We start from the raw sequence: 27,805 nt of genomic DNA on the forward strand, positions 1-27,805 counted from the left end.
GAGGGGATATGAGAAAGCTCTGGCTGGTAAAAGTGGGGAAAATCCTAAAATATTTTATAAGTATGTCAATGGGAAGAGGATAACCAGGGAAAGAATATGGCCCATTAGGGACCAAGGGGGAAATCTGTGGGTGGAGGCAGAGGACATTGGTAGGGTGTTAAACTAATATTTCACATCTGTCTTCAACCATGAGAATGAGGAGGCAAGTTATGGAACTCGGGAGAGAGAAAACTATCATCGGGAGTGACAAGGTACTGGATGTATTGGCAGGCTTAAAAGTGGACAAATATCCAGGTCCAGATGAATTGTGCCCCAGGCTGTTGTGGGAGGTAAGGGAGGAAATTGCAGGGGTTCTGACGCAAATTTCGAATTTCTCCCTGGCCACCGGGGAGGTCATGATGTGGAGATGCCGGCGTTGGACTGGGGTGAACACAGTAAGAGTTTTAACAACACCAGGTTAAAGTCCAACAGGTTTATTTGGTGCCAGAGGACTGGAGAACAGTTAATATTTAAGAAAGGTTATAGAGACAAGCCAGGGAACTACAGACCAGTGAGTCTCATGTCTATGGTTGGGAAACTACTGAAGATGATTCTGAACATAGAACATTACAGCACAGAAAGGTAGAGAGGCAGAGAGGTTTGAGGAGATTAGAGCGCTTGCCAACTGAACACATGGCCTTTATGGGTGCAGCAATTAAAATCATGAATACTACAAATGTTTTATTATTAGAGGGAATAGAGTAACAGAGTAAAAGAGCAAGAAGGTTATGTTAAACTTTTATAAAACACTGGCTCGGCCTCGACTAGAATATTGCAGTCAGTTCTGGGTGCCAACTTTAGGAAAGATGTGAAGGCATTAGAAAGAGGTGAAAAGATTCACAAGAATGGTCTCAAAGATGAGGAACTACAGTTATGTAGATTGGTGAAGTTGGGACTATTTTCCTTTGAGAAGATTGAGAGAAAATTGAATAAATGTATTCAAAGTCATGAGGGGTCTTAACAGAGTAGACAGGGAAAAACTATTCCCATTGGTGAAAGGAAGGGGAATGACACAGGTAAATGTTTTAGAGAAACAATGGGCCAAATGGCCACTTCCAGCGCTGTAACAATGATGTGAATGCTCACATGGTCAGAATTGAGGAGTGCAAATATCTGAGGATTCAGCAGCTGGAGAAGATTCCAGAGATAAGGGATATCAATAGAGGGATTTGAAAACAGGATAAGAATTTTAAAATCAAGGTGCTGCTTAACAATTGTCAATATGCACAAGGTTGATGAGTGAATGAGTTAGGTTAGGTCAGGTCACGGGCAGGAGCTTTTTGAATGATCAAGTTTATATGGGATAGATCATAGGAGACTGGCTTGGAGTTTGTTCAAAGAGTCATGTCAAGAAGCATGTACTTCAGCAGCAGATGAGTTTAGGCAAGGATTTGACGTGGAGATAGAAAATGGGCAGCCTTAGTGTTGACACAAATATGCGGTTGGCTGCTTACCTCAGGGTCAAGTATAACACCCAAGTTGCAAATAGTGTAGTTCGGCTTCAGGTAGTTGACAAGGAGTGGGGAGCAGAATGGAGTTTGTGGCAAAGGCCAAGACAATGGCTTGTAACTTCTGAGCTCCAGACCAGAGTACTTGGGGGTACCCCAAATCTGCATTGGGAAAACCCACTCCCAACCCCCACCCCACCAGAGGTTCCCAGGTAATGGCTGGATAACTTCAAACTTCTGAAGGATAGCTGCCCTGCACTGGGAACCATCCAAAGCACAGTTAAATTGCAAACTTCCAATGATTTTAACTGTCTCACAGCAATAGTTAGCCAGAAAAAGTTTGGAGAATTAAAACCACTTGTCGCTTCTTGGAAACTATTATCGTGACCTTCCCAACCACCCCTCCCCTCCCACCCCACCCCGGGGCATTCGACTCCTCGACTAATCCCCTCCACCTACACCCCCATAATCATAATGGTCGTAAAATACTTACTGGTGAAACACTAATTCAACAAAGCGTTAAAACACACATTTACATCATGCATTTCTGCAGTTTGGTAAGCATCAGGTCTTTAGGTTGGAACAGCAAGATACAATGTAACATATATGCAGATAGTGAAAATCTCAGGTCCATCAACCATGTTTGCATTTTCCACCAAGAACGAAAGATAGAAATACTGACAGTACTTGAAAATACAATTTCAAGATCTCATCAATCCTAACTAAAAGACACAATGATTCGAGGATTTGAGGCGACACGGTAGCTTGACGTCCGTGGTAGGGAAGTTGTTGGAGAGGATTCTTAGAGACAGGATGTATGCTCATTTAGAACGGAACAATCTCATTAGTGACAGACGGCATGGTTTTGTAAGAGGGAGGTCGTGCCTTACAAATTTGGTGGAGTTTTTTGAGGAAGTGACAAAAACGGTTGACGAAGGAAGGGCCGTGGATGTCGTCTATATGGATTTCAGTAAGGCATTTGACAAAGTCCCTCATGGCAGGTTGGTTAAGAAGGTTAAGGCTCATGGGATACAAGGAAAGGTGGCTAGATGGGTAGAAAACTGGCTTGGCCACAGGAGACAGAGGGTAGCAGTCGAAGGGTCTTTTTCCGGGTGGAGGTCTGTGACCAGTGGTGTTCCGCAGGGCTCTGTACTCGGACTTCTGCTATTTGTGATATATATAAATGATTTGGAAGAAGGTGTAACTGGTGTTATCAGCAAGTTTGCGGATGACACGAAGATGGCTGGACTTGCGGATAGCGATGAACATTGTCGGACAATACAGCAGGATATAGATAGGCTGGAAAATTGGGCGGAGAAATGGCAGATGGAATTTAATCCAGATAAATGCGAAGTGATGCATTTTGGAAGAACTAATGTAGGGGGGAGTTATACAATAAATGGCAGAGCCATCAAGAGTATAGAAACACAGAGGGACCTAGGTGTGCAAGTCCACAAATCCTTGAAGGTGGCAGCACAGGTGGAGAAGGTGGTGAAGGCGGCATATGGTATGCTTGCCTTTATAGGACGAGGTATAGAGTATAAAAGCTGGAGTCTGATGTTGCGGCTGTATAGAACGCTGGTTAGACCACATTTGGAGTACTGCGTCCAGTTCTGGTCGCTGCACTACCAGAAGGACGTGGAGGCTTTAGAGAGAGTGCAGCGAAGGTTTACCAGGATGTTGCCTGGTATGGAGGGTCTCAGCTATGAGGTGAGATTGGGTAAACTGGGCTTGTTCTCTCTGGAAAGACGGAGAAGGAGGGGAGGCCTAATAGAAGTGTACAAAATTATGAAGGGTATAGATAGGGTGAACAGTGGGAAGCTTTTTCCCAGGTCGGAGGTGACGATCACGAGAGGGTCAAGGGCTCAAGGTGAGAGGGGCGAGGTATAACTCAGATATCAGAGGGACGTTTTTTACACAGAGTGGTGGGGGCCTGGAAAGCGCTGCCAAGTAGGGTGGTGGAGTTAGACACGCTGGCATCGTTTAAGACTTACCTGGATAGTCACATGAGCAGTGTGGGAATGGAGGGATACAAAGGAATGGTCTCGTTGGACCAATGAGCAGCACAGGCTTGGAGGGCCGAAGGGCCGGTTTCCTGTGCTGTACTGTTCTTTGTTCACAGTGGTTAACACTGCTGCTTCACAGCTCCAGGGACCTGGGTTCGATTCCCGGCTTGGATCACTGTCTGTGTGGAGTTTGCACATTCTCCCCGTGTCTGCGTGGGTTTCCTCCGGGTGCTCCGGTTTCCTCCCACAGTCCAAAGATGTGCGGGTTAGGTTGATTGGCCATGTTAAAATTGCCCTTAGTGTCCTGAGATGCATGGGTTAGTGGGTAAATATCTAGGGACATGGAGGTAGGGCCTGGGTGGGATTGTGTTCGGTGCAGACTCGATGTGCCGAATGGCCTCTTTCTGTACTGTAGGGTTTCTATGATTCACTGCACAGCATCAGATGCCCAACGTTTGAATCTCTATTCCTATAAATGCCATGCAATCATATCCAAATCTTGTATTTTGACTAACTTCAAGTTAAAATCAATTCATGACGTCTTGCTGAAACATGTCTTCCAACCTCCATTTTCCAATTACTTAAGAAACGCCATTCATTTTAGCTCAATATATGTTTGAAAATTATATGAAATGAACAGAAAGTCTCCCATTTCGACACAAAAAACTATGCTTTCCATGGGAAAAACATATTCCTTTATCGGAGATGATCAAACATTAAATAAAAATCAATTTAGTAAAATATACGAACACTTTTGTTTTAAAATCAATCTAAATTTCAGGCATTTAACATGCAATGGGAAGCACATTTCAAATGCTATTGAGCACTCTCATCACAATGATCAACTATTGCAAACACGTTACCTTGCAATTCTGGCCCCAGTGTGGTAATAAGTACATTCAAACAACGACCCAAACTTCGATGAACTTCTACATGAGTAGGAGGCACAGTCAACAGCAGCAGCAAGACAAGAGAAAGACTCGATTCCACGTGGGCATGATACATTGGACCACTGGAATCTATTAACAATGACAAGGAGTGCAGTGCCCAGGTCTACAATTGAAGACGAATAGAGTATTTATAATTAAAAGCAGTACCAATAAAAGATCCAGTATAAAGTACGACGTGTATTCAATCAGAAATTCATCAATCTTTTCAAAGAAAGTTATGAACAAAGCTACTTTACAAACAAATCACATTTATACTAAGGTAATGGATTGAACTTCTTCGATAAGACGGCTAAATTAATGAATATTACAAATCCCTTCTCAATATCATAAAGGGAACAATCCGTTATTCAACTATTCAGTACCATTAAGCTTTGCAGGATATATACCTTATTCTATTTCAAGCCAAAATTCAGTCAAGTTAATCCTTCTTGCGTACAAGTTAATTTTATAACATTCTGCTCTTATACTTTGAAGGCAAGCATACTTCAAGGGTGGCTGAACAGGGGGTGGGACAGAGGAATGCAGTATGGGGAGGGCAGCCGGGCCGGGGTAGGTAAGGAGGGTATCCGGGCCGGGGTAGGTAAGGAGGGTATCCGCCCAGAAGAGATAGAAAAGACATAAAAAGGGTTTCATGCATACCATCTACCTGCCCAATCTGGATCAACATGCACTAGTCACTGTTGTTTGCATCTGTTATATAGCTAGTGTGTTATATTCCTATATAGCTAGTGTGTTATATTCCACCTTAAAAACTCGATCAAACTCAATAAACCCACTATATTTATTGCAGACAATCCTGCAGTGAAAACAACCATCTTTTTTTTTTAAAAAGAGTAAATTTTCAACAAGTGTTTGTATCAAACAAGAAAGCACACAACTAAAGTTCAATCCATTATTTAGTTTTCCAGTGTACCACAATACCTAAACAGGTACGATTTCTGTAACGTTACAACAATTTTTCCATTCAATGAACCAAATATTTTAGCAATGAACCATGCATCTAAATTATACAGGTTGTGATCCCATTATACAAGGCATTTGCACAAATCTCAGACAAGATTTTTATCACTACAGGAAAGTCGAACGGAATTTAGGTTAAGCAGGTTATGGTAACAAATCTCTTCAATACAGCAAAATTAAAGGAGGATTTGTAAACAAGATAAAATTTTCATGCTTTCATATTTACAAGCACTTACTTTTGACTTCATATTCCAAAATATATATTACCTGAACTTCAGGAGATGTGCTGTCTTGAGATAAAGTATAAAGAATACTGACACAAGCATTCAAGTGTTGACTTGAAACTATTCCTCCCAGGTACCTGTAAAGGGAGCCTAAAGCCATGGAATGTCCTGTGCGCGAAATCACATCCCTGGCAGACTTTAACCTGAGGTGATGAGGAAGGAAACAGTCGCTTTGTAATACAGAACATTAATATTGCTGAAGAGAGACATGTTGTTGAATATTTTCATCTTGAACTCATCAGGACAAATAGAAAAATGCTAGCATACAAGACAGATATTTTAAATTGGTTCATCTTTTTGAACTTTGGACAGTAAAATTTATTTATTCAAAACCCGTGGAATCCTGTGGCTTTATCAACTTAGTAAGCATCTTGAACCTCAAACCTGTCTACTTTCAACAAATGTTATTAGTGCTCACCAGATGTGTCCCCCACAATCTGGGGTCCAGTCAAGGATCCCATTTGCAGTCAGGATTGTTCACCAAGTGCTGCACAATTACAGAATCTAACAAACAATAGATGTTTTGTTTTGGATTTTGCAAGAACAAGCTAGTTGAGTACACAGTCTGTACTCTGCCCATTGTGTATTTTGCCCATTATGAACAATTGAAGGAGCACGTTGATTATTTCCATCAGCCGATCTCTGGGATGTACAGCCTATGTGCGTGGCATTCCACCTGCAGCATTCTGTTAGTGGAAAATACCACTTACTTAGCCACTGCACTAACCTAATACTACCCTCAGTCCAAAAAGACATTCTGCCTACCGCATCATTGAGCAGTGTTGTGCATGAATTTCAGTGCCAGTGCGATAGGAAAGACAGAAGTCATGGAATCCCTGCAGTGCAGAAGGAGACCATTCGGCCCTTTGAGCCTGCACTGACAACAATCCCACTCAGACCGTATCCCCGTAACATCACGTATTAATCCTGCTAATCCTCCTGACGCTAAGGATTAATTTAGCATGGCCAATCAACCTAACCTGCACATCTTTGAAGTGTGGGAAGAAACCGGAGCACCCGGGGAAATCTACGTAGACATGAGGAGAACGGGCAAACTCTACACAAACAGTGCAGACAATCAAAATAGAAGGCAGCATACGAGTATGTTACCATTATTTCTTAAAGTACACATCAGTAATGACCTCTTCAGTGGTTTGAAATCAGCTGTCATGGCATTTCTTTTCATTTGTCAATTTTCTCCTCCTTTTATGAACTTTTTGAGTCTAGTTTCAGAGTATCTCCATAACACAACAGCAAACTGGCCGTTTTTCATGCATTGAGTCGAGACATGATGTCAATGGACTCTTCAACTATAGAGGGCATCGTGCATGAACCCAATTTATCCTCATCAAAAATCCATACACATGCACCGTGAAGCAGAAGACACTGGATATCCACAAGAATCAAAAATCCTGATCAATTTTCCTGCTATTCGAACAGACATCCATCTAGACTGGAAATTGAATCCCACATCTTTTAGAATATTTAGTTCATACACACCATCAGTAGCAGAGAGGTAGTCTCTGATTCAGGAAAGAAAGTAGTAATAATTTCTATTCAATATTACCATTTCATGATAATAGATATCAGCTGAATGCCTTTCTAACCACTACCTAACCGGAAATGCTGCCAGAAAACATTGACAATGTATTGGAAAAAGATGTTTTGTTCCAAACTTTATTTTTGAAAATAAGGCATTTATAAAGAAGCAATTTTCATTGAAGATATTTCCTTCCCTCAAATTACTCTGCCCTGAATGACTGTTAGAATTCCAATAGTTAAAAGTGGATGCTGGGGAATCACCAGTATGATTTGTTTGTTACTAAATTGAAAATAATGTTCAAAAATACATTTGATAAAAATATAAAAGTGTTGGTGCTCAACCAAAACAATGCTGAGTGTTAGTTAAGAGTTAACGATTCCCATTTTAAAAAGATTGCACATGGCACCATGATGCAAACCTTTAGCATTGCTTAGATGGTCTTGAATCCTTAGAGCATCTTAACGAGGTATCGTGGGATAAGTTGTGTTATCAGTTCATATGAATTCAAATTGTTGTCGCACCTCAAAGGAATTACTCAGCTTAGACAAAGGTAGCAGAACAAAATGTGCAGGGGATTCATGCTAGTATTTATCCAGGGAAAACTCTTGCAGCATAACCCTACACGATCAGACTTCAACTGAATGGGAGGTCTACCCGTATAATTCCCAGGGCTAATGATGAGGGCTACATCTGACATTAACTCAAGAGTCTTCCAAAATCCGATGAAAGCAAGATGGGTTTCTATCGAACTCAGTGACACACTTCAGTCACTACAAAGCAAGGCGTGCCCCAGTGGTTAGCACTGCTACCTCACAGCTCCCGGGACCCAGGTTCAATTCCAGCCTCGAGTCACTGTGTGTGGAGTTTGCATGTTCTCCCCGTGTCTGCGTGGGTTTCCTCCGGGTGCTCTGGTTTCCTCCCACAGTTCAAAAATGTGTGGGTTAGGTTGATTGGTCATGATAAATTGCCCCTTAATGTCAGGGGGATTAGGATAGTAAATATGTGGGGTTATGGGGATAGAATAGGACCTGGGTTGAATTGTTGTCGTTGTAAGCTTGATGGGCCAAATGGCCTCCTTCTGTCCTGTAGGGATTCTATAATTCAATAGTCCTACATTCTTGATCAGAGTAGAATCCAGCTGACTCCTCGGCAACCTTCACAACAATGATTCAACAGTTCTCGGCATTTAGTAGTGCCTTTAAAAAAAATGGCCTCACAACAAGAAAAAAAGGAAGCCGATGCAAATAAATGGATTTTAGGACAGTGACCAAAAATTTCATCAAGAAGTGATCGTAAGCAAGAACTCAAAGTTGGAGGAGGAGAAAGAAGCGAGGGAGGGACAGAGTGAGAGCAAGAAAGAGAATGAGGCGGGTGTGTCAAGTGAGAGAATTGCAGAGTATTTGACACAAGTGCTTGAAGGCAAACCTTGAAGGTAAATGGAGGGGTTGTGCAAGAGGTTATAGTTAAAACAACAAAGAATGTATGGCTGGAAAAGGTTACAGAGACTGGGAGGGCAAGGTCATTAAGGAATTTAAACACAGAATTTCAGAAGTATTGAAGGGTCAGGAATTAATGTCGGCAAGTGACGATAGCAGGGATGAGTGGTCAAAGACAAAAAAAAACCCTGAATATTAGTGGTCGAACACAAAGATCTGAAATTTTTTTGTGGCAAGGCATCATGTAATTGTCACACTTTTTATGATCTGTGATGAATGCAAATGCTTGTAAGCTATTTCAAATGGATGGATTAATTAGACTTCAAGTCTAATTTGGGCGGCATGGTAGCACAGTGGTTAACACTGCTGCTTCACAGCTCCAGGGACCTGGGTTCGATTCCCGGCTTGGGTCACTGTCTGTGTGGAGTTTGCACATTCTCCTCGTGTCTGCGTGGGTTTCCTCCGGGTGCTCCGGTTTCCTCCCACAGTCCAAAGATGTGCGGGTTAGGTTGATTGGCCATGCTAAAAATTGCCCTTAGTGTCCTGAGATGCGTAGGTTAGAGGGATTAGTGGGTAAAATATGTAGGGATATGGGGGTAGGGCCTGGGTGGGATTGTGGTCGGTGCAGACTCGATGGGCCAAATGGCCTCTTTCTGCACTGTAGGGTTTCTATGATTCTAAGTGGATTTGTTTTTCCTTTGTTTACTTATCAAAACCTGAACCAATGCATTTGTAACAAATCACCAAAGTAACCTCAGCATTTCAGTGTTTAATGCAGATACTACCTACTTCATCCTGTTGTACTAACACCAGAACATGACTTTTCTCTCTCTGTCCACCTTGTGCATGGATAATGGTTACAGAAGGCGAAATTTAAATTTTAAGAATTAAGTGCATTATTTGGATTTGGTGCTTTCCTTGGGCTCCAACTGTCTAACCCGATTATTATTGATTTTAAATTTCAGTTTAGTCGAAGAATGAAGGGAAGTGATGGCGTGAATTGTCACTGGACCAGAAATCCAGAGATCCAGAGTACTGCTCTGGGGACCCAGGTCCAGATCACACCAATGCAGATGGGAAATTTGAATTCAACAAAAAAATCTGGAATGGATGACTGTGACACCATTGTCGATTGTCACAAAATTCCATCAGGTTCATTAATGTCCTTTAGGAAAGGAAATCTGCCACCGTTACCTGTTCTGGCCTACATGTGACTCCAGATCCACAGCACAGCTGACTCTCTGAAATGGCCTAGCAAGCCACTCAGTGACACGGCATCATCATCGAATCCCGTACCAGCTATTAGAAAGAGCATCTTCCACAAGGGCCACTCCCCCAACCTATCCCTGTAACCTCAGTCATTTAGCATGGATAATCCAACTAATCTACATATCATTGGACATCAAGCTGCAATTTAGCATGGCCAAGCCACCGAACCTGCACATCTTTGAACTGTGGGAGGAAACCAGAGCACCCGGAGGAAACTCACACAGGAAATTGGAGAATATGCAAATTCCACACAGAGAATCACCCAAGGCCAGAATCAAATCCGGGTGCCTGGCACTACGAGGCAGCAGTGCCACCTAAGAGTAGGCTGGGGCCTGCTCCGGAGGGCACCCGCCAACAGCATCTCAGGCAACAGGGCATGGAAAGCAGCAGGTTGCTTCCACGTCTGATGTTTATCCTGGGAATACACTGAGAATAGTGGGATTGTTCGCAGGAGTAAGGAGTTGTAGGGGTACAGAGTGGGCATGGGTGAAGTTAGTCACAGAGAGTTGGGAGTCAAAATCAAATGTCACAATTGCACTTGTCACCTTACTAAAACCTTTTGTTGTTCATAACCTCAAGGTCTCACTCTCTTTGACTCCCCTCCCATTGGGATAGGTCTTCACCCCATTTCTCACAGACCCTCAATGAAAGGGAAATGGTTCGGCCCACTCAAACCGATAGTAACATACATCCTTGGAAGAACTCCGGCACTGATCAGTGAACCTGAGACCTGCCCACCTAATCCCCCTCTATGCTACAGGACAAAGGAATAAGGCCAGTACCTCACTTGCACATGAGCAGGGAGTCAATGTGCTGGCAACAGAAACACAGCAGTCAAACATAAGCAAAAACTCAGGAGCACCAGCGCTCTCATCACTGCAAGTCCTCATCACCTTCCTGCATTGAAGGGCTAAGCATAGTCATAGAGGTTTACAGCATGGAAACAGGCCCTTCGGCCCAACTTGTCCATGCCGCCCTTTTTTTAAGCTTTGGGATCATGAAATTCCACTTTGGCCCGCATTTGGCCCATATCCCTCTATCTTACCCATGTAACTGTCCAAGTGCTTTTTAAAAGACAAAATTGTACCCGCCTCTACTACTACCTCTGACAGCTTGTTCCAGACACTCACCACCCTCCCTGTGAACAAATTGCCCCTCTGGACACTTTTGTATCTCTCCCCTCTCACCTTAAACCTATGCCTAGTTTTAGATTCCCCTATCTTTGGGAAAAGATAGTTACTATCCAGCTGATTTATGGCCCCTCATTATTTTACAGACCTCTATAAGGTCACCCCTCAGCCTTCTACGCTCCAGAGAAAAAAAGTCCCAGTCTCTCCAGCCTCTCCTTATAACTCAAACCATCAAGTCCCAGTAGCATCCTAGTAAATCTTTTCTGCACTCTTTCTAGTTTAATAATATCCTTTCTATAATAGGGCGACCAGAATTGCACACAGTATTCCAAGTGTGGCCTTACCAATGTCTTGTACAACTTCAACAAGACGTCCCAACTCCTGTATTCAATGTTCTGACTGATGAAACCAAGCATGCTGAACGCCTTCTTCACCATTCTGTCCACCTGTGACTCCACTTTCAAAGAACTATGAACATGTACCCAGAGATCTCTTTGTTCTGTAACTCTCTCCAACACCCTTGGGCGGCATGGTAGCACAGTGGTTAGCGCTGCTGCTTCACAGCTCCAGAGACCTGGGTTCGATTCCCAGCTTGGGTCACTGTCTGTGTGGAGTTTACACATTCTCCTCGTGTCTGCGTGGGTTTCCTCCGGGTGCTCTGGTTTCCTCCCACAGTCCAAAGATGTGCGGGTTAGGTTGATTGGCCATGCTAAAATTGCCCTTACTGTCTTGAAATGCGTAGGTTAAAGGGATTAGTGGGTAAAATATATGGAGGTAGGCCCTGGGTGGGATTGTGGTCGGTGCAGACTCGATGGGCCGAATGGCCTCTTTCTGTGCTGTAGGGTTTCTATGATTTCTATGACTCTACCATTAACTGAGTAAGTCCTGCCCTGGTTCAATCTATCAAAATGCACCACCTCATATTTATCTAAATTAAACTCCATCTGCCAATCGTCAGCCCAGTGGCCCAATTGATCAAGATCCCGTTGCAATCGGAGATAACTTCCTTCACTGTCCACAATGCCACCAATCTTGGTGTCATCTGCAAACTTACTAACCATGCCCCCTATATTCTCATCCAAATCATTAATATAAATGACAAATAACAGTGGACCCAGCACTGATCCCTGAGGCACACCGCTGGTTACAGGCCTCCAGTTTGAAAAACTACCATGCACAAGGACTCCGTGGCTCTAGCATCCCAATGTGATGGTTTTTATGCTGGACCTCCTCCCTTGATTGCTGAGGGGGTCATGGAGGTCTTTAAGACTGGTGAGAGGTGGGGGGTATCTGTCTTTGCTGTTGGAAGCTCAGAGTTGCTTTTTAAAATATTAAAAGGAGGTTGGGATTTTGTTTTAAGAAAGTGGAATTTCATGATCCCAAAGATGTAATTCGATCAAATGGTGGAAATTTCTCATCACTGGGACAGGATTGATGGGTGAGTAGAACTTGATGGAGGATGGCATGTGGCTAACAGAGTCTTGCGTGAACTGACATTGATGGTGGGGGGAGGTGTAAAAGGACAGGAGATTGGTGAGGATAGTTGAATGTGGGAGTGACAAATGAAAAACTAAGCATTTCAGGATTCAACAAGAGAAAAACATGAATGATCTTCACCTGTACATTCACAAATTTGAGTTTTACTGCAGTGATTAATAAGAATAAGAATCCTAGCTGATGTTTACAAGCAACAAATCTACAATTACTATAGCTCACTCATCTGGAGTACTGTGTACAGTTGTGTTTACTTTACTTAAGGGAAGATAGAATTGCATTAGATGCAGTAAAGTGAAGGTTCGTTCAACTGAAGGATTAGAAAGGACGGGACAGGTTGGGAATGCATTGGAGTTTAGAAGAATGAGAGGTGACCTTATTGAAATACAAGATCCTGAAGGGACTCAACAGGTAAAAGAATGTTTCATCTTATGGGAGAAGCTAGAACTAGGAGGCACTGTTCAAAAATAAATCTCTCATTTAAGATAGAGTTGACAACTTTTTTCCCTCTCAGAGGGTCTCTGGAACTCTCATCCCCAGAAAGCAGTGGCAGCTGGGTGATGGGATTTTTTAAAGGCTGAATTATGTAAGGTTCACACGTTATATGGTAAAACAAAGGCCCTCATTCAAGGCTGGGACTTGTTTCCCCTGGAGGGTAGGAAGATGAGGGGTGACCTTAGAGGTTTATGAAATCATGAGGGGCATGGATAAGGTAAATAGCCAAGTCATTTTCCCCAGGGTAGGAGTGTCCAAAACTTGAGGGCATTGGTTTAAGGTGAGAGGGAAAAGTTTTGAAAGGGTGGTGCTTACATGGAATGAGCTGCCAGAGGAGGTGTTAGAGGCGTGTACAATTAGAACATTTAAAAGATATTTGGTCAAGTAAATGGATAGGAAAGCTTTAGAGGGATATGAGGCAAATGGGACTAGTTCAGGTTCAGGAAACTTGGTCGGCATGGATGAGTTGAACTGAAGGGCCTGTTTCGTGCTATATATCTCTATGACTCCAAGTTGTTGGTTGATATAATTTATATTTTGTATTCTGCACAGATCAAGAAATGAATATGGCATTAGTTCAATAATACTCAATATCATGCATTCTAGTACACAGATATCCCAAATAGATGTTTTTTACTGGAGTCTATTGCAATACCAAAAATAAATATTATATTAATTTACTCACTTTTCAAAGCTAGTCTGTGCCAGCCTGGCAGTGAAGGCACTATCTGCTACAACCTGTGCCAATCTGGCCAGGGTCTCTGCTGCAGCACATCTTAACAGAAGATTTGCACTTTCCAAGGAACGCATCACCAGAGTTACAGCAGGTCTTCTCACCTCTTCAGGGCCTAAATTATCTTTCGTGCAAGCTAACCTCTGGAAAAGAAAAATTCAAAATGTTGAACTTCATTCATTAGTCCAATGTGCATGAATATTTCATAATAAACAGCAGCAAGAACATACTGAGCTGCTATATATACACATGATATTAACCAACTTAAAGCAACAAGTCATTCATGATTGGTATGACAAAAAGAACCGTAACTATAAATACTTGGCTTTTATATGGCGTCTTTCATAATGTCAGGATGTATTACCTCCAAATTTGCAGACGATACAAAGTTGGGTGGGAGGATGAGCTGTGAGGAGGATGCAAAGATGTTTCAGAGTGATTTGGATGGGCTGAGTGTGCGGGCATGTGCAGTATAATGTGGATAAATGTGAGGTTATCCACTTAGGTAGAATTAATCGTCCCAGGCTCGCCATACTGATTTCCAACAAGATGAAGACATGTAAAATCGGCGGCAGCAATGAACCCCTCCCCAATGAGCTAAACGCATTCTGTGCTCATTTTGAGTAAGATGTCAGCAAGAGCACGCCCCATACCCTGGAAGCTTCAGATGGACCTATATCTGAGGTCACCATCGCAGAACGGCAGAGCAGTCTTCTCGAAAGTCAACCCTCGGAAAGCAACTGGCCTGGTTGGGGTATGCGGATGAACACTCAGATCCTGTGCGGACTAATTGGCGAGGGTATTCGGAGACATCTTTAACCTCTCTTTACGCTAATCTGAGGTCACTATCTGCTTCAAGACGACGACCTTCATCCTCATACCAAAGGAGGGCCAGGCAGCGTGCCTTAATGGTTATCGTCCAGTGTCTCGGACATCCATTATTATGAAGTGCTTCGAAAGGTTAGTCATGGCACAAATCAATTCTGGCCTCTCAGATTGCCTGGATCCACTACAGTTCGCCTATCGCCGGAACAGGTCCACAGCAGAAGCCATCTCCCTGGTCCTACACTCAACCCTGGAACAACTAGATAATAAAGACACCTTTGTCAGACTCCTATTCATAGACTACAGCTCAGTCTTCAACACAATTATTCCAATGAAACTCATCTCCAAACTCCGTGGCCTGGGGCTTGGCTCCTCCCTCTGTGACTGGATTCTGAACTTTCTACCCCACAGACCACAATCACTTTCAAGTAAGGATAGGCAACAACACCTCTTCCATGATCATCCTCAACACTGGCACCCCACAAGGCTGTGTTCTTATCCACAGATGACTGTGTGGCCAAATTCCCCTCCAACTCAATTTCCAAGTTTGCTTATGACACGACCGTAGTGGGTCAGATCACAAACAATGATGAGATGGAGTACAGGAAAGAGATAGAGAATCTGATGAGCTGGTGCGACGACAAAAATCTCTCCTTCAATGTCAACAAAATGAAGGAGATTGTCATCAACTTCAGGAAGCGTAGTGGAGGACATGCCCCTGTCTACATCAATAGGGACAAAGTGGAAACGCTTGAGAGCTTCAAGTTTCTAGGTTTCCAGATCACCAACAAACTGTCTTGAGCCCTCCATGTGGATTGTATAGTTAAGAAAGTCCACCAACGTCTCTATTTTCTCAGGAGCTGAGGAAATTTGGCATGTCCGCTACAACTCTCACCAACTTTTACAGGATGTACCATAGAAAGCATTATTTCTGGCAGTATATCAGCTTGATATGGCTCCTGCTCTGTTCAAGACTGCAAAAAACAACAAAGGATTCTGAACAAAGCCCAGTCCATCATGCAAACCAGCCTCCCACCCATTGACATCTATACTTCCTGCTGCCTTGAAAAAGCGGCCAGCAGAATCAAGGGCTCCATGCACCCTGGACATACTCCCTTCCACATACTTCTGTCGGGAAAAAGATACAAAAGTCTGAGGACACACACCAACTGATTCAAGAACAGCTTCTTCCCTGCTGCCATCAGACCTTTGAATGGACTTACCTCATATTAAATTGATCTTTCTCTATACCCTAGCTATGACTGTAACACTAGATTCTGCATTCTCTCCTTTCCTACTCTATGTATGGTATGCTTTGTCTGTATAATGCAAAAGACAAAAAAAACTTTTCACTGTATACTAATACATGTGACAATAATAAATTAAATCAAAAATAAGAGGAAGATGTATTATTTCTTGAATGGGTGTAAATTGAAAAAGGTGGATACTCAGTGAGACCTTGGTGCCCTCGTGCATCAGTCACTGGAAGTAAGCGCGCAGGTAGAGCAGGCAACAAAGGCGGCAAATGGTATGTTGGCCTTCATAGCGAGAAGATGAGTGCAGGAATAGAGATTTCTTTTTACTGCAATTGCATAGGGTGTTGGTGAGGCCACACCTGGAGTATTGTGTGCAGTTTTGGTGTCCTTATCTGAGGAAGGATGTCCTTGATGTTGAGGAGTACAGCGAAGGTTTACCAGGCTAATTTCTGGGATGGCAGGTCTGTCAAATGAAGAGACTAAGTCGGTTAGGTTTACATTAACTGGAGTTTAGAAGAGTGAGAGGGGCTCTCATAGAAACTTATAAAATTCTAACAGGGTAGATTCAAAAACAAATGTTCTCAATGGTGGGGGAAATCCAGAACTAAGGGTCATAGTTTGGGGATGAGGGGTAAACCTTTTAGAACTGAGGTGAGGAGAAATTTCTTCACCCAGAGGGTGGTAAATGTGTGGAATTCACTACCACAGAAAATAGTTGAGACCAAAACATTGTTTGATTTCAAGATTAAATATAGCTCTTGGGCTAAAAGGATCAAGGGATATGGTGGGGGGAAGAGGGGGAGGAGTCAGGATATTGAAGTCAATGATCAGCCATGATCAAAATGAATGACAGAACAGGCTCGAAGGGCCGAATGGTCTACTCCTGCTTCTAGTGCCAGTTTTGGAGTAGCAACGTTCTACACTACACAGCCGAAAAACTGAAGTTGTGCATGTAACTGATATTTTGATGTACACATGAGAATCCAGGGGAATGGAATCTCAGAAGCAGAGACTGAAACCCTGTAAGGTGAGCCATTGTCAAAGCAACATTTGGAGACAATTCCTAGGCAAGATCGCCTCGCGTGGAGATTGGAAACCCTCATTAGAGATTCAGAGAGATGAAGTTTCAGTGAGATTGGTTGGATTGATGACTAACACCCAAGTAGGTTATTGCAAAATCCATGAAATCTGTTTTGGCCGTATTAATTGTATAGTATGTTCTCAACCACAGTTGGCTTGTTAATTCACATGTACCTCAACTTACCTTGAATTTTAGAGTATAAGATAGAAAGTATCTTTCTGAACTTGTAAAGTTCATTTTTGTTTGTTCAAAACCCATGGAATCTTGTAGCTTTCTTTATTTAGTAAGTATCTTGGATCTCAAACCGTCTACTTAAAACATAATGTTGTTGGTCCCTAACTTGGTCTAGCCAAGGATCATAACATATCTCATCCGAAAGAGGGAATTTCCAACAGTCAAGTATGCCTTCAGCACTGCACAAACTCATCAGCCTGGATTATGTGTGGAAGACTCGTGGGTGGGACAGGAACCCACAAATTTCTGACTCTGGAGATAAAAAGGCCAGCATTGAACCATGGATGTCACCTTGTGGAAGCAAACAGGGATATGGAAAATGTAATACCAATCAATGGAAGTAGAGCATTATGAACCAAGATTTAGAACGTCAGTCTTAAGATAAAAGATGCAAAAATTGCACGCTAAGTGAAAAATGCAAGTGGTCAGGAGGCAAGTCTGGTTCAGCACCAACAGGAGGTACAAGACCGAAAACATGAAGTTGAATAAAACAAGGGAAATGTAGAGAAAAAACATGAATGCACTTTAACGAGTGGAGAAAGGCATATTGATAAAGGGGCAGTTGATATAACTTCTGAAGAAAATTAGCTTGGTGAATTAGTGAAGGTTTTATAGTCTTGTACGTCTGATGGATGAGTATGATACTACAACTCTAGCGAAGAATATTTGGAAATTAAGATTAGAAAGCAAGACTATCATGAAGTGCCATGTCAATTTGTGTTAAGAGACTTTTTCTGGAAGCGGCTTCAATCAATTTAAGGGAAAGTGTGAGGGGGTCAACTTTTGCAGGGGAGTAGCTGTGCTGCCCAGGTGCGAGATGGTCAAGGTCAGGTTTGGCTGAGATGATGGTTCATTCTCTGAAGAGACACAAAACTGGACCATGTGACCCAGACCACAACGTAAAGGGATCAGGTGGCTGGTAGAAAGCAAGAGGTTGTGGCTCAGCTGGAAAAGACAACCAAGGCGACTGGAACTGAGTGCAGAGCTGAGGGAGATTTGGAAAGGGTCTCTTTTGGCGAAAACATGACCCCACCAGAGTTCCACGGTTAATGTTGCTGTTGGGTGCGAATTGTCTAAATCTTGAAGAAAAGGAGTGGATTTTTGCCCGAACACAGAGTTGGTGCCTTCTGCACTAAGTTGACGGCCTAGAAAATCTGCAAGTCTACCGTTGCTGTATCTGCTATTTAATATGCAATTTATAGTTCATGTTCACCATAATTTGCCTATTAATTAGTGTATAATTTAGGTTAATTTTGGTTTGATTGTTGATGTTTCAGTGACATTTTGGCCATTAGTTTCCTTGTTGGGGTTGTTTGGTAATTCCAATTCTTTTGGTTTGCTGGTTTCTACAGGGATCATCCCAAGTGTGCAAAACCCAAAATCAGTTGGCTAGAAAAAGCCAACCATTTTGTAAACTCAAGCTAAACTTCCTACCAATAGCTCTATATTTATGCATGCTACATTGTTTCGGTTCAATAAGATAAGAGATAGAGTACTAACGACGTACAGGGAACACTTTTATACTTTCATCATTGCGCACTCCCAGGGGTGGCAAAGGTGCAGATCAATAGACACTTAATTTTGTCCCAGTGTGGGTCAATCAAAAGCATTGGAAAAGCCACAAATTTATTTTAATTATTTTCAGCAAATATTCAGCACTTTGAAGCTGGTTGGTCATGTTTGTTATATTTACACTGTCAAATTAATTTCAGCTTGATAGCCACAAAGCCCGAACTCCAATTCGTATCCAACTTCTAACATTTCAAATTAGTTAAGAGGTTCAAGTCCTCTTTATTCTGAGGAAATATATGAAAACATTTTACTTACCTTCAATCCACAGCAGAATGCAGCAAAAACATTTAGCTGTACAGTTTGCTGCTTTGATCCTTTAGTTTGCTTTATGGACTCTGTAAAATGATCTAATATCTGTGCTCTAAAGGAAAAATGAAATGGTAAATCTACAACTATTACATACTGATATATTCATACTAAAAAGCTAAACAAGTCAAAATCTAAACAACAATTCCAACATATACCAATTGAAACACAGATTGAGTGTATATGATAATATTTCTGACTGGTGCAAGTTGGTACAAGCTTCTATTTAGAATTTTATGAACTACTTTTGCTGTTTAAAATGACATTTGTCAAACAAAATTACACAGTGCATCAAATAATGCAAACCTATATAAAAACAGGACAAATCTATTGAAATAGATTTTGAAGTTTTCTGACAACGAGCACAGAAATATGAGAAGTACATTGTTTAAAAACTGATTTTCTATTCACTTCAATTCTGTTCACCATTTGTACACGATACATGAAAAACCAATACATTGCATAAAGCATGCACTATCTTCTGTGTGGAATCAGCTACAAACTTGAAGAATCATTTGCACACTGTTTAGGGAAGTATCTCAGAGAAGCAATTATCTAAGGTATAATTTTAGAATAGAACGATTTTACTTGTTACCATATATATTTGTTGAATTTACCAAATGTGTAACACGCAGAACAAAGTCATAAATGCTAGAAATCAACACCTGTGCTTAACATCCACACAAGGGAATATCACTCCAAACAGGTCCACTGCTGCTCGGATCATAGACAATACTGGAGGAAGAGGTGTGGGTATAAATTCCCCATCCGCTAATCTCTCATAGATGGTAAAGGGATCATGTTCGAGGCTTCCACCTCCCAAGATACCACCCAGCTTTAACTGTTAGAGGAAAACAGACAATCTTACAGCAAATATCTATAAGTACAATGCATGCAGCTAAATATATGTTCACTCAAAGGAAACTTTGTTTGGCAAAACATTGAAAATCAATGCAGATTCCTATTTGATATCCAGTATAAATAGGAATAAACTGCATCCTAGATTTTTATATTAAATCTACTAATTGGAATTTCATTCTCAAAGGGGATTTATACTTGTTTATAGCTAAGTGACAGTTCAACAAAGTCTACCAGTGCATAATTCAGTGAGCCAGAGGAGAAAATATGCAGACGGTTAGAGACAGGAAAAGAAAGAGAAAGTCTTGGCAAACAGAAGCTAAGTTTTCATGTCATGCGTGATGGAGATTCAATCAACCAGCAGAGAGAGCATGCTTTGGAAAAGTACGGCATTCTCTCGAGTGGTCATGTGCTTTTCAGGTGCAAGGATTGATTGAAGTGAGTGGTTGATGTGAACATTAAATTTCATGGAACTCCGGTTACTTTGCAAAGAAGTGCAAATGGATTCTTGGAATGAAAAGGGGAACAAAACAAAACATTGGAGAAACTTTGACAAAAGGACGGCAAGGTAACTGGAGAACATTCACACAATCAAACACATGAATAATGAGCAGGAGTTGGTCATACAGCCCCTCAAGCCTGCTCCACCATTTAATATCATGGCTGATCTGACAGCATCAAATCTGCATCCCGCCTACCCCTGATAAGAATCATGAAGAATCTCTGCACCTCTGCCTCCAACTCTGCCTTCTTTTCAAGAAGAGAGTTTCAAAGACTTATGACTCTCGGAGAAAAGATTTCCCCATATTTTGGTCTTAAACGAATGACCCCTTATTTTAAAACAGTGACCTCAAGATCTTGGGCGGCACGGTAGCACAGTGGTTAGCATTGCTGCTTCACATCTCCAGGGACCTGGGTTCGATTCCTGGGTCACTGTCTGAACAAAAAACAATACAGCACAGAAACAGGCCCTTCGGCCCGCCAAGCCTGTGCCGCTCATGTGCCCACTAGACCATTCTTTTATATCCCTCTATTCCCAGTCTGTTCATGTGGTTATCTAGATAAGTCTTAAACGATCCCAGCATGTCCGCCTCAATCACCTTGCTTGGCAGTGCATTCCAGGCCCCCACCACCCTCTGTGTAAAATACGTCCCCCTGACATCTGTGTTGAACCTTGCCCCCCCTCACCTTGAACCCGTGACCCCCTTGTGTTCGTCACTTCCGACCTGGGAAAAAGCTTCCCACTGTTCACCCTATCTATGCCCTTCATAATTTTATACACCTCTATTAGGTCGTCCCTCATCCTCCGTCTTTCCAGGGAGAACAACCCCAGTTTACCTAATCTCTCCTCATAGCTAAGACCCTCATACCAGGCAACATCCTGGTAAACCTTCTCTGTACTCTCTCCAAAGCCTCCACATCCTTCTGGTAGTGTGGCGACCAGAACTGGATGCAGTATTCCAAATGTGGCCGAACCATCATTCTATACAGCCGCAACATCATATGCCAACTTTGATATTCTATGCCCGTCCAATAAAGGCAAGCATGCCATATGCCTTCTTCACCACCCTCTCCACCTGTGCTGCCACCTTTAAGAATCTGTGGACTTGTACGCCCAGGTCCCTGTGTCTATAGAACCATAGAAAATTACAGCTCAGAAACAGGCCTTTTGGCCCTTCTTGTCTGTGCCGAACCATTTTATGCCTAGTCCCACTGACCTGCACTTGGACCATATCCCTCCACACCCCTCTCATCCATGAACCCGTCCAAGTTTTTCTTAAATGTTAAAAGTGACCCCGCATTTACCACTTTATCCAGCAGCTCATTCCACACTCCCACCACTCTCTGCGTGAAGAAGCCCCCCTAATATTCCCTTTAAACTTTTCTCCTTTCACCCTTAACCCATGTCCTCTGGTTTTTTTTCTCCCCTAGCCTCAGCGGAAAAAGCCTGCTTGCATTCACTCTATCTATACCCATCAAAATCTTATACACCTCTATCAAATCTCCCCTCAATCTTCTACGCTCCAGGGAATAAAGTCCCAACCTATTCAATCTCTCTCTGTAACTCAGCTTCTCAAGTCCCGGCAACATCCTTGTGAACCTTCTCTGCACTCTTTCAATCTTATTTACATCCTTCCTGTAACTAGGTGACCAAAACTGTACACAATACTCCAAATTCGGCCTCACCAATGCCTTATATAACCTTACCATAACACTCCAACTTTTATACTCGATACTCCGATTTATAAAGGCCAATGTACCAAAGGCACTCTTTACGACCCTATCCACCTGTGACGTCACTTTTAGGGAATTCTGTACCTGTATTCCCAGATCCCTCTGTTCAACTGCACTCTTCAGAGTCCTACCATTTACCCTGTACGTTCTACTTTGGTTTGTCCTTCCAAAGTGCAATATCTCACACTTGTCTGCGTTAAATTCCATTTGCCATTTTTCAGCCCATTTTTCTAGTTGGTCCAAATCCCTCTGCAAGCTTTGAAAACCTTCCTCACTGTCCACTACACCTCCAATCTTTGTATCATCAGCAAACTTGCTGATCCAATTTACCACATTATCATCCAGATCATTGATATAGATGACAAACAACAATGGACCCAACACCGATCCCTGCGGCACACCACTAGTCACAGGCCTCCACTCAGAGAAGCAATCCTCCACAACCACTCTCTGGCTTCTTCCATTGAGCCAGTGTCTTATCCAATTTACTACCTCCCCATGTATACCTAGCGACTGAACCTTCCTAACTAACCTCCCATGAGGGACCTTGTCAAGGGCCTTGCTGAAATCCAGGTAGACAACATCCACCGCCTTCCCTTCATCCACTTTCCTGGTAACCTCCTCGAAAAACTCCAATAGATTGGTCAAACATGACCTACCACGCACAAAGCCATGTTAACTCTCCCTAATAAGTCCCTGTCTATCCAAATATTTGTAGATCCTATCCCTTATCACACCTTCCAATAACTTGCCCACCACCGACGTCAATCTTACTGGCCGATAATTTCCCGGATGTCTTTTGGAACCTTTTTTAAACAACGGAACAACATGAGCCACCCTCCAATCATCCGGCACCTCCCCCGTGAATACTGACATTTTAAATATGTCTGCCAGGGCCCCTGCAATTTCAACACTAGCTTCCCTCAAGGTCCGTGGGAATACCCTGTCCGGTCCTGGGGATTTATCTACTCTGATTTAGAACATAGAACATAGAACATAGAACATTACAGCGCAGAACAGGCCCTTCGGCCCACGATGTTGCACCGACCAGTTAAAAAAAAACTGTGACCCTCCAACCTAAACCAATTTCTTTTCGTCCATGAACCTATCTACGGATCTCTTAAACGCCCCCAAACTAGGCGCATTTACTACTGATGCTGGCAGGGCATTCCAATCCCTCACCACCCTCTGGGTAAAGAACCTACCCCTGACATCGGTTCTATAACTACCCCCCCTCAATTTAAAGCCATGCCCCCTCGTGCTGGATTTCTCCATCAGAGGAAAAAGGCTATCACTATCCACCCTATCTAAACCTCTAATCATCTTATATGTTTCAATAAGATCCCCTCTTAGCCGCCGCCTTTCCAGCGAAAACAATCCCAAATCCCTCAGCCTCTCCTCATAGGATCTCCCCTCCATACCAGGCAACATCCAGGTAAACCTCCTCTGCACCCTCTCCAAAGCCTCCACATCCTTCCTGTAATGTGGGGACCAGAACTGCACACAGTACTCCAAGTGCGGCCGCACCAGAGTTGTGTACAGTTGCAACATAACGCTACGACTCCTAAATTCAATCCCCCTACCAATAAACGCCAAGACACCATATGCCTTCTTAACAACCTTATCTACTTGATTCCCAACTTTCAGGGATCTATGCACACATACACCTAGATCCCTCTGCTCCTCCACACTATTCAAAGTCCTCCCGTTAGCCCTATACTCAACACATCTGTTATTCCTACCAAAGTGAATTACCTCACACTTCTCCGCATTAAACTCCATCCGCCACCTCTCGGCCCAACTTTGCAACCTGTCTAAGTCTTCCTGCAAACTACGACACCCTTCCTCACTGTCTACCACACCACCGACTTTGGTGTCATCAGCAAATTTGCTAATCCACCCAACTATACCCTCATCCAGATCATTAATAAATATTACAAACAGCAGTGGCCCCAAAACAGATCCCTGAGGTACACCACTTGTAACCGCACTCCATGATGAATATTTACTATCAACCACCACCCTCTGTTTCCTATCCGCTAGCCAATTCCTGATCCAATTTCCTAGATCACCCCCAATCCCATACATCTGCATTTTCTGCAGAAGCCTACCATGGTGAACCTTATCAAACGCCTTACTAAAATCCATATATACCACGTCCACTGCCTTGCCCCCATCCACCTCCTTGGTCACTTTCTCAAAAAACTCAATAAGGTTAGTAAGGCACGACCTACCTGCCACAAAACCATGCTGACTATCACCTATCAATTCATTACTCTCCAAATAACTATAAATCCTATCCCTTATAATTTTTTCCAACATCTTGCCGACAACAGAAGTGAGACTCACCGGTCTATAATTCCCGGGGAAGTCTCTGTTCCCCTTCTTAAACAATGGGACAACATTCGCTAACCTCCAATCTTCTGGTACTATACCAGAGGCCAACGACGACCTGAAGATCAGAGCCAGATTTGCCTCAAGACAGCGAGCACCTCCTCCCCTTTAATCTGTAACGGTTCCATGGCCTCCCTACCAGTTTGCCCTATTTCCGTAGACTCCATGCCCGTTTCCTCAGTAAATACGGATGCAAAAAAAACATTTAGTATCTTCCCCCATCTCTTTTGGTTCCATACACAGTCTACCACTCTGGTCTTCAAGAGGACCAATTTTATCCCTCACTATCCTTTTGCTCCTAACATACCTATCGAAGCTCTTTGGATTTTCCTTCACTCTGTCTGCCAAAGCAACCTCATGTCTTCTTTTAGCCCTCCTGATTTCCCTCTTAAGTAGCTTCTTGCACTTTTTATACTCCTCGAGCATCTGATCTGTTCCTTGCTGCCTGTACATTTCATACAACTCTCTCTTCCTCTTAATCAGTGTTACAATCTCCCTCGAGAACCAAGGTTCCTTATTCCTATTTACTTTGCCTTTAATCCTGACAGGAACATACAAACTCTGCACTCTCAAAATTTCTCCTTTGAAGGAGATACTCCTGATGGTTCTGCCATTTATTGTATAGCTCCCCCTTACGTTAGATCTACCGAAGTGCATCACTTCGCATTTATCTGGATTAAATTCAATCTGCCATTTCTCCGCCCAATGTTCCAGCCTATCTATATCCTGCTGTATCCTCTGACAATGTTCATCACTATCCGCAACTCCAGCAATCTTTGTGTCATCCGCAAACTTACTGATCACACCAGTTACATCTTCCTCCAAATCATTTATATATATCACAAACAGCAGAGGTCCCAGTACAAAGCCCTGCGGAACACCATTAGTCACAGACCTCCAACCGGAAAAATACCCCTCCACTGCCACCCTCTGTCTTCTATGGCTAAGCCAGTTCTCCACCCATCTAGCTAGCTCACCTTTTATCGCGTGAGATTTAACCTTTTGCACCAGCCTGCCATGAGGGACCTTGTCAAATGCTTTACTAAAATCCATGTAGACGACATCCACGGCCCTTCCTTCGTCAATCGTTTTTGTCACCTCCTCAAAAAACTCAAACAAATTTGTGAGGCATGACCTCCCTCGTACAAAACCATGCTGTCTAACGCTAATGAGATTATTCAGTTCTAAATGCGCATATATCCGAAGAATCTTCTCCAACAATTTCCCTACCAGGGACGTCAAGCTCACCGGCCTATAATTACCCGGGTTATCCTTGCTACCCTTCTTAAATAACAGGACCACATTTGCTATCCTCCAATCCTCTGGGACCTCACCTGTGTCCAGTGAAGAGACAAAGATTTCTGTTAGAGGCCCAGCAATTGCATCTCTCGCCTCCCTGAGGAGTCTAGGGTAGATGCCATCCGGCCCTGGGGATATATCTGTCTTAATGTTTCCTAAAAAACCTAACACTTCCTCCCTTGTAATTGAGATTTTTTCTAACGGGTCAACGCATCTCTCTTGAGACACCACCAGTCAACATGTCCCTCGCCTTTGTGAATACTGATGCAAAGTATTCGTTTAGGATCTCACCTTTGGTTCTAAGCATAATTCCACTCCTTTGTTCCTGAGAGGTCCGATTCTTTCCCTAACAACCCTCTTGTTCCTAACGTATGTATAAAATGCCTTAGGATTCTCCTTAATCCTGTCTGCCAAGGATATTTCATGACCCCTTTTTGCCCTTCTAACTCCCTGTTTGAGTTCTTTTCTACTTTCTCTGTATTCCTCCAGTGCTCCATCTGTTTTTAGCTGCCTGGACCTCATGTATGCATCTTTTTTCTTTTTGATTAGACCCACAATTTCACTGGTTATCCACGGTTCCCGAATCCTACCTTTCCTATCCTTCCTCTTTATGGGCACATGCCTGTCCTGCAGTCCTATCAACTGCTCCTTAAAAGACTCCCACGTGCCAGATGTGGATTTACCCTCGAACAGCCTCTCCCAATCAACAGCCATCAAATCCTGCCTAATCCGGCTGTAGTTAGCCTTCCCCCAATTCAGCACCTTACCCATAGGATAACTCTCATCTTTTTCCGTTACTATCCTAAAGTTTACAGAATTGTGGTCACTATTTGCCACATGTACCCCTACTGAAACTTTGATGACCTGACCGGGCTCATTCCCCAGTACTAGGTCCAGTATAGCCCCTTCTCTAGTTGGACTGTCAACATATTGTTCCAAAGAGCCTTCCTGTACGCATTTTATAAATTCTTCCCCGTCCAGGCCCCCAGCCCTAAGCGATTTCCAGTCTATGTGAGGGAAATTAAAGTCTCCCACTACAACAACCCTATTTTTTCTGCACCTGTCCAGAATCTCCTTACATATCCGTTCCTCAACTTCCCGTGGGCTGTTGGGAGGCCTGTAGTATACCCCCAGCATAGTGACTGCGCCCTTCCTGTTTCTGAGCTCCACCCACAGTGACTCGTTACCTGACCCTTCCAAATTGTCCACCCTCCGTACCGCTGTAATATGCTCCCTAACCAGCATTGCTACTCCCCCACCTCTCCTCGCCCCTCCTCTGTCTCGCCTAAAACACTTATACCCCGGAATATTCAGCTGCCAGTCCTGTCCTCCTTGTAACCAAGTCTCCGTCACTGCAACCACATCCAAGTTCCACGCAAGCATTAAGGGTCTAAGCTCGTCTGTCTTGCCCGTGACGCTCCTTGCATTGAAGCAGATGCACTCCAGACCTCCAGGCCCACTGAGGTCATCCTCCCCCAGAATGCTCTTCCTCTTAGATAGGATGGCCCCAACCTCGTCCCCAGCCTCTATGCTTATTGACCTATTGTTCTGATCCCCACCCCCCTGCCACATTAGTTTAAACCCACGCGAACCACACTAGCAAAACTCCCAGCTAGGATATTCGTGCCCCTCCAGTTTAGGTGCAACCCGTCCTTCTTGTACAGGTGCCATCCTCTCTTGAAGACTTCCCAGTGATCTACAAATTCAAAACCCTCCCTCCTGCACCAGTCCTTTAGCCACGCGTTCAGCTGTGCAGTCTCCCTGTTCCTAGCCTCACTAGCTTGTGGCACTGGGAGTAGTCCAGAGATCGCTACCCTAAAGGCCCTGCTTTTTAGCCTACTACCCAACTCCCTGAATTGCTCTCGCAGGACCCCCCTGCTCTTTCTGCCTACGTCATTTGCACCAATGTGGACAATGACGTCTATCTGGTTACCCATCTTTTTTAGGATGCTTCCTAC

General features: G+C 43.2%; 1 protein-coding gene across 9 annotated transcripts in view; it reads right to left on the reverse strand.

The window, feature by feature from the left end:
• The window catches only part of heatr5a (HEAT repeat containing 5a), a 196,638-nt gene that overhangs the window by 92,961 nt on the left and 75,872 nt on the right, over positions 1-27,805 (reverse strand). For all 9 annotated transcript variants that reach the window (XM_078233685.1, XM_078233687.1, XM_078233681.1 and 6 more), the window contains 5 exons: positions 19,727-19,902; positions 19,011-19,116; positions 13,740-13,930; positions 5,671-5,830; positions 4,357-4,546 (listed from right to left, as the gene is read on the reverse strand). In XM_078233685.1, the coding sequence (XP_078089811.1) occupies positions 4,357-4,546; positions 5,671-5,830; positions 13,740-13,930; positions 19,011-19,116; positions 19,727-19,902 (823 nt within the window). The remainder of the gene's footprint in view (positions 1-4,356; positions 4,547-5,670; positions 5,831-13,739; positions 13,931-19,010; positions 19,117-19,726; positions 19,903-27,805) is intronic.

Source organism: Mustelus asterias, chromosome 18 (genome assembly GCF_964213995.1).
Source record: "Mustelus asterias chromosome 18, sMusAst1.hap1.1, whole genome shotgun sequence".
Taxonomy (NCBI): domain Eukaryota; kingdom Metazoa; phylum Chordata; class Chondrichthyes; order Carcharhiniformes; family Triakidae; genus Mustelus; species Mustelus asterias.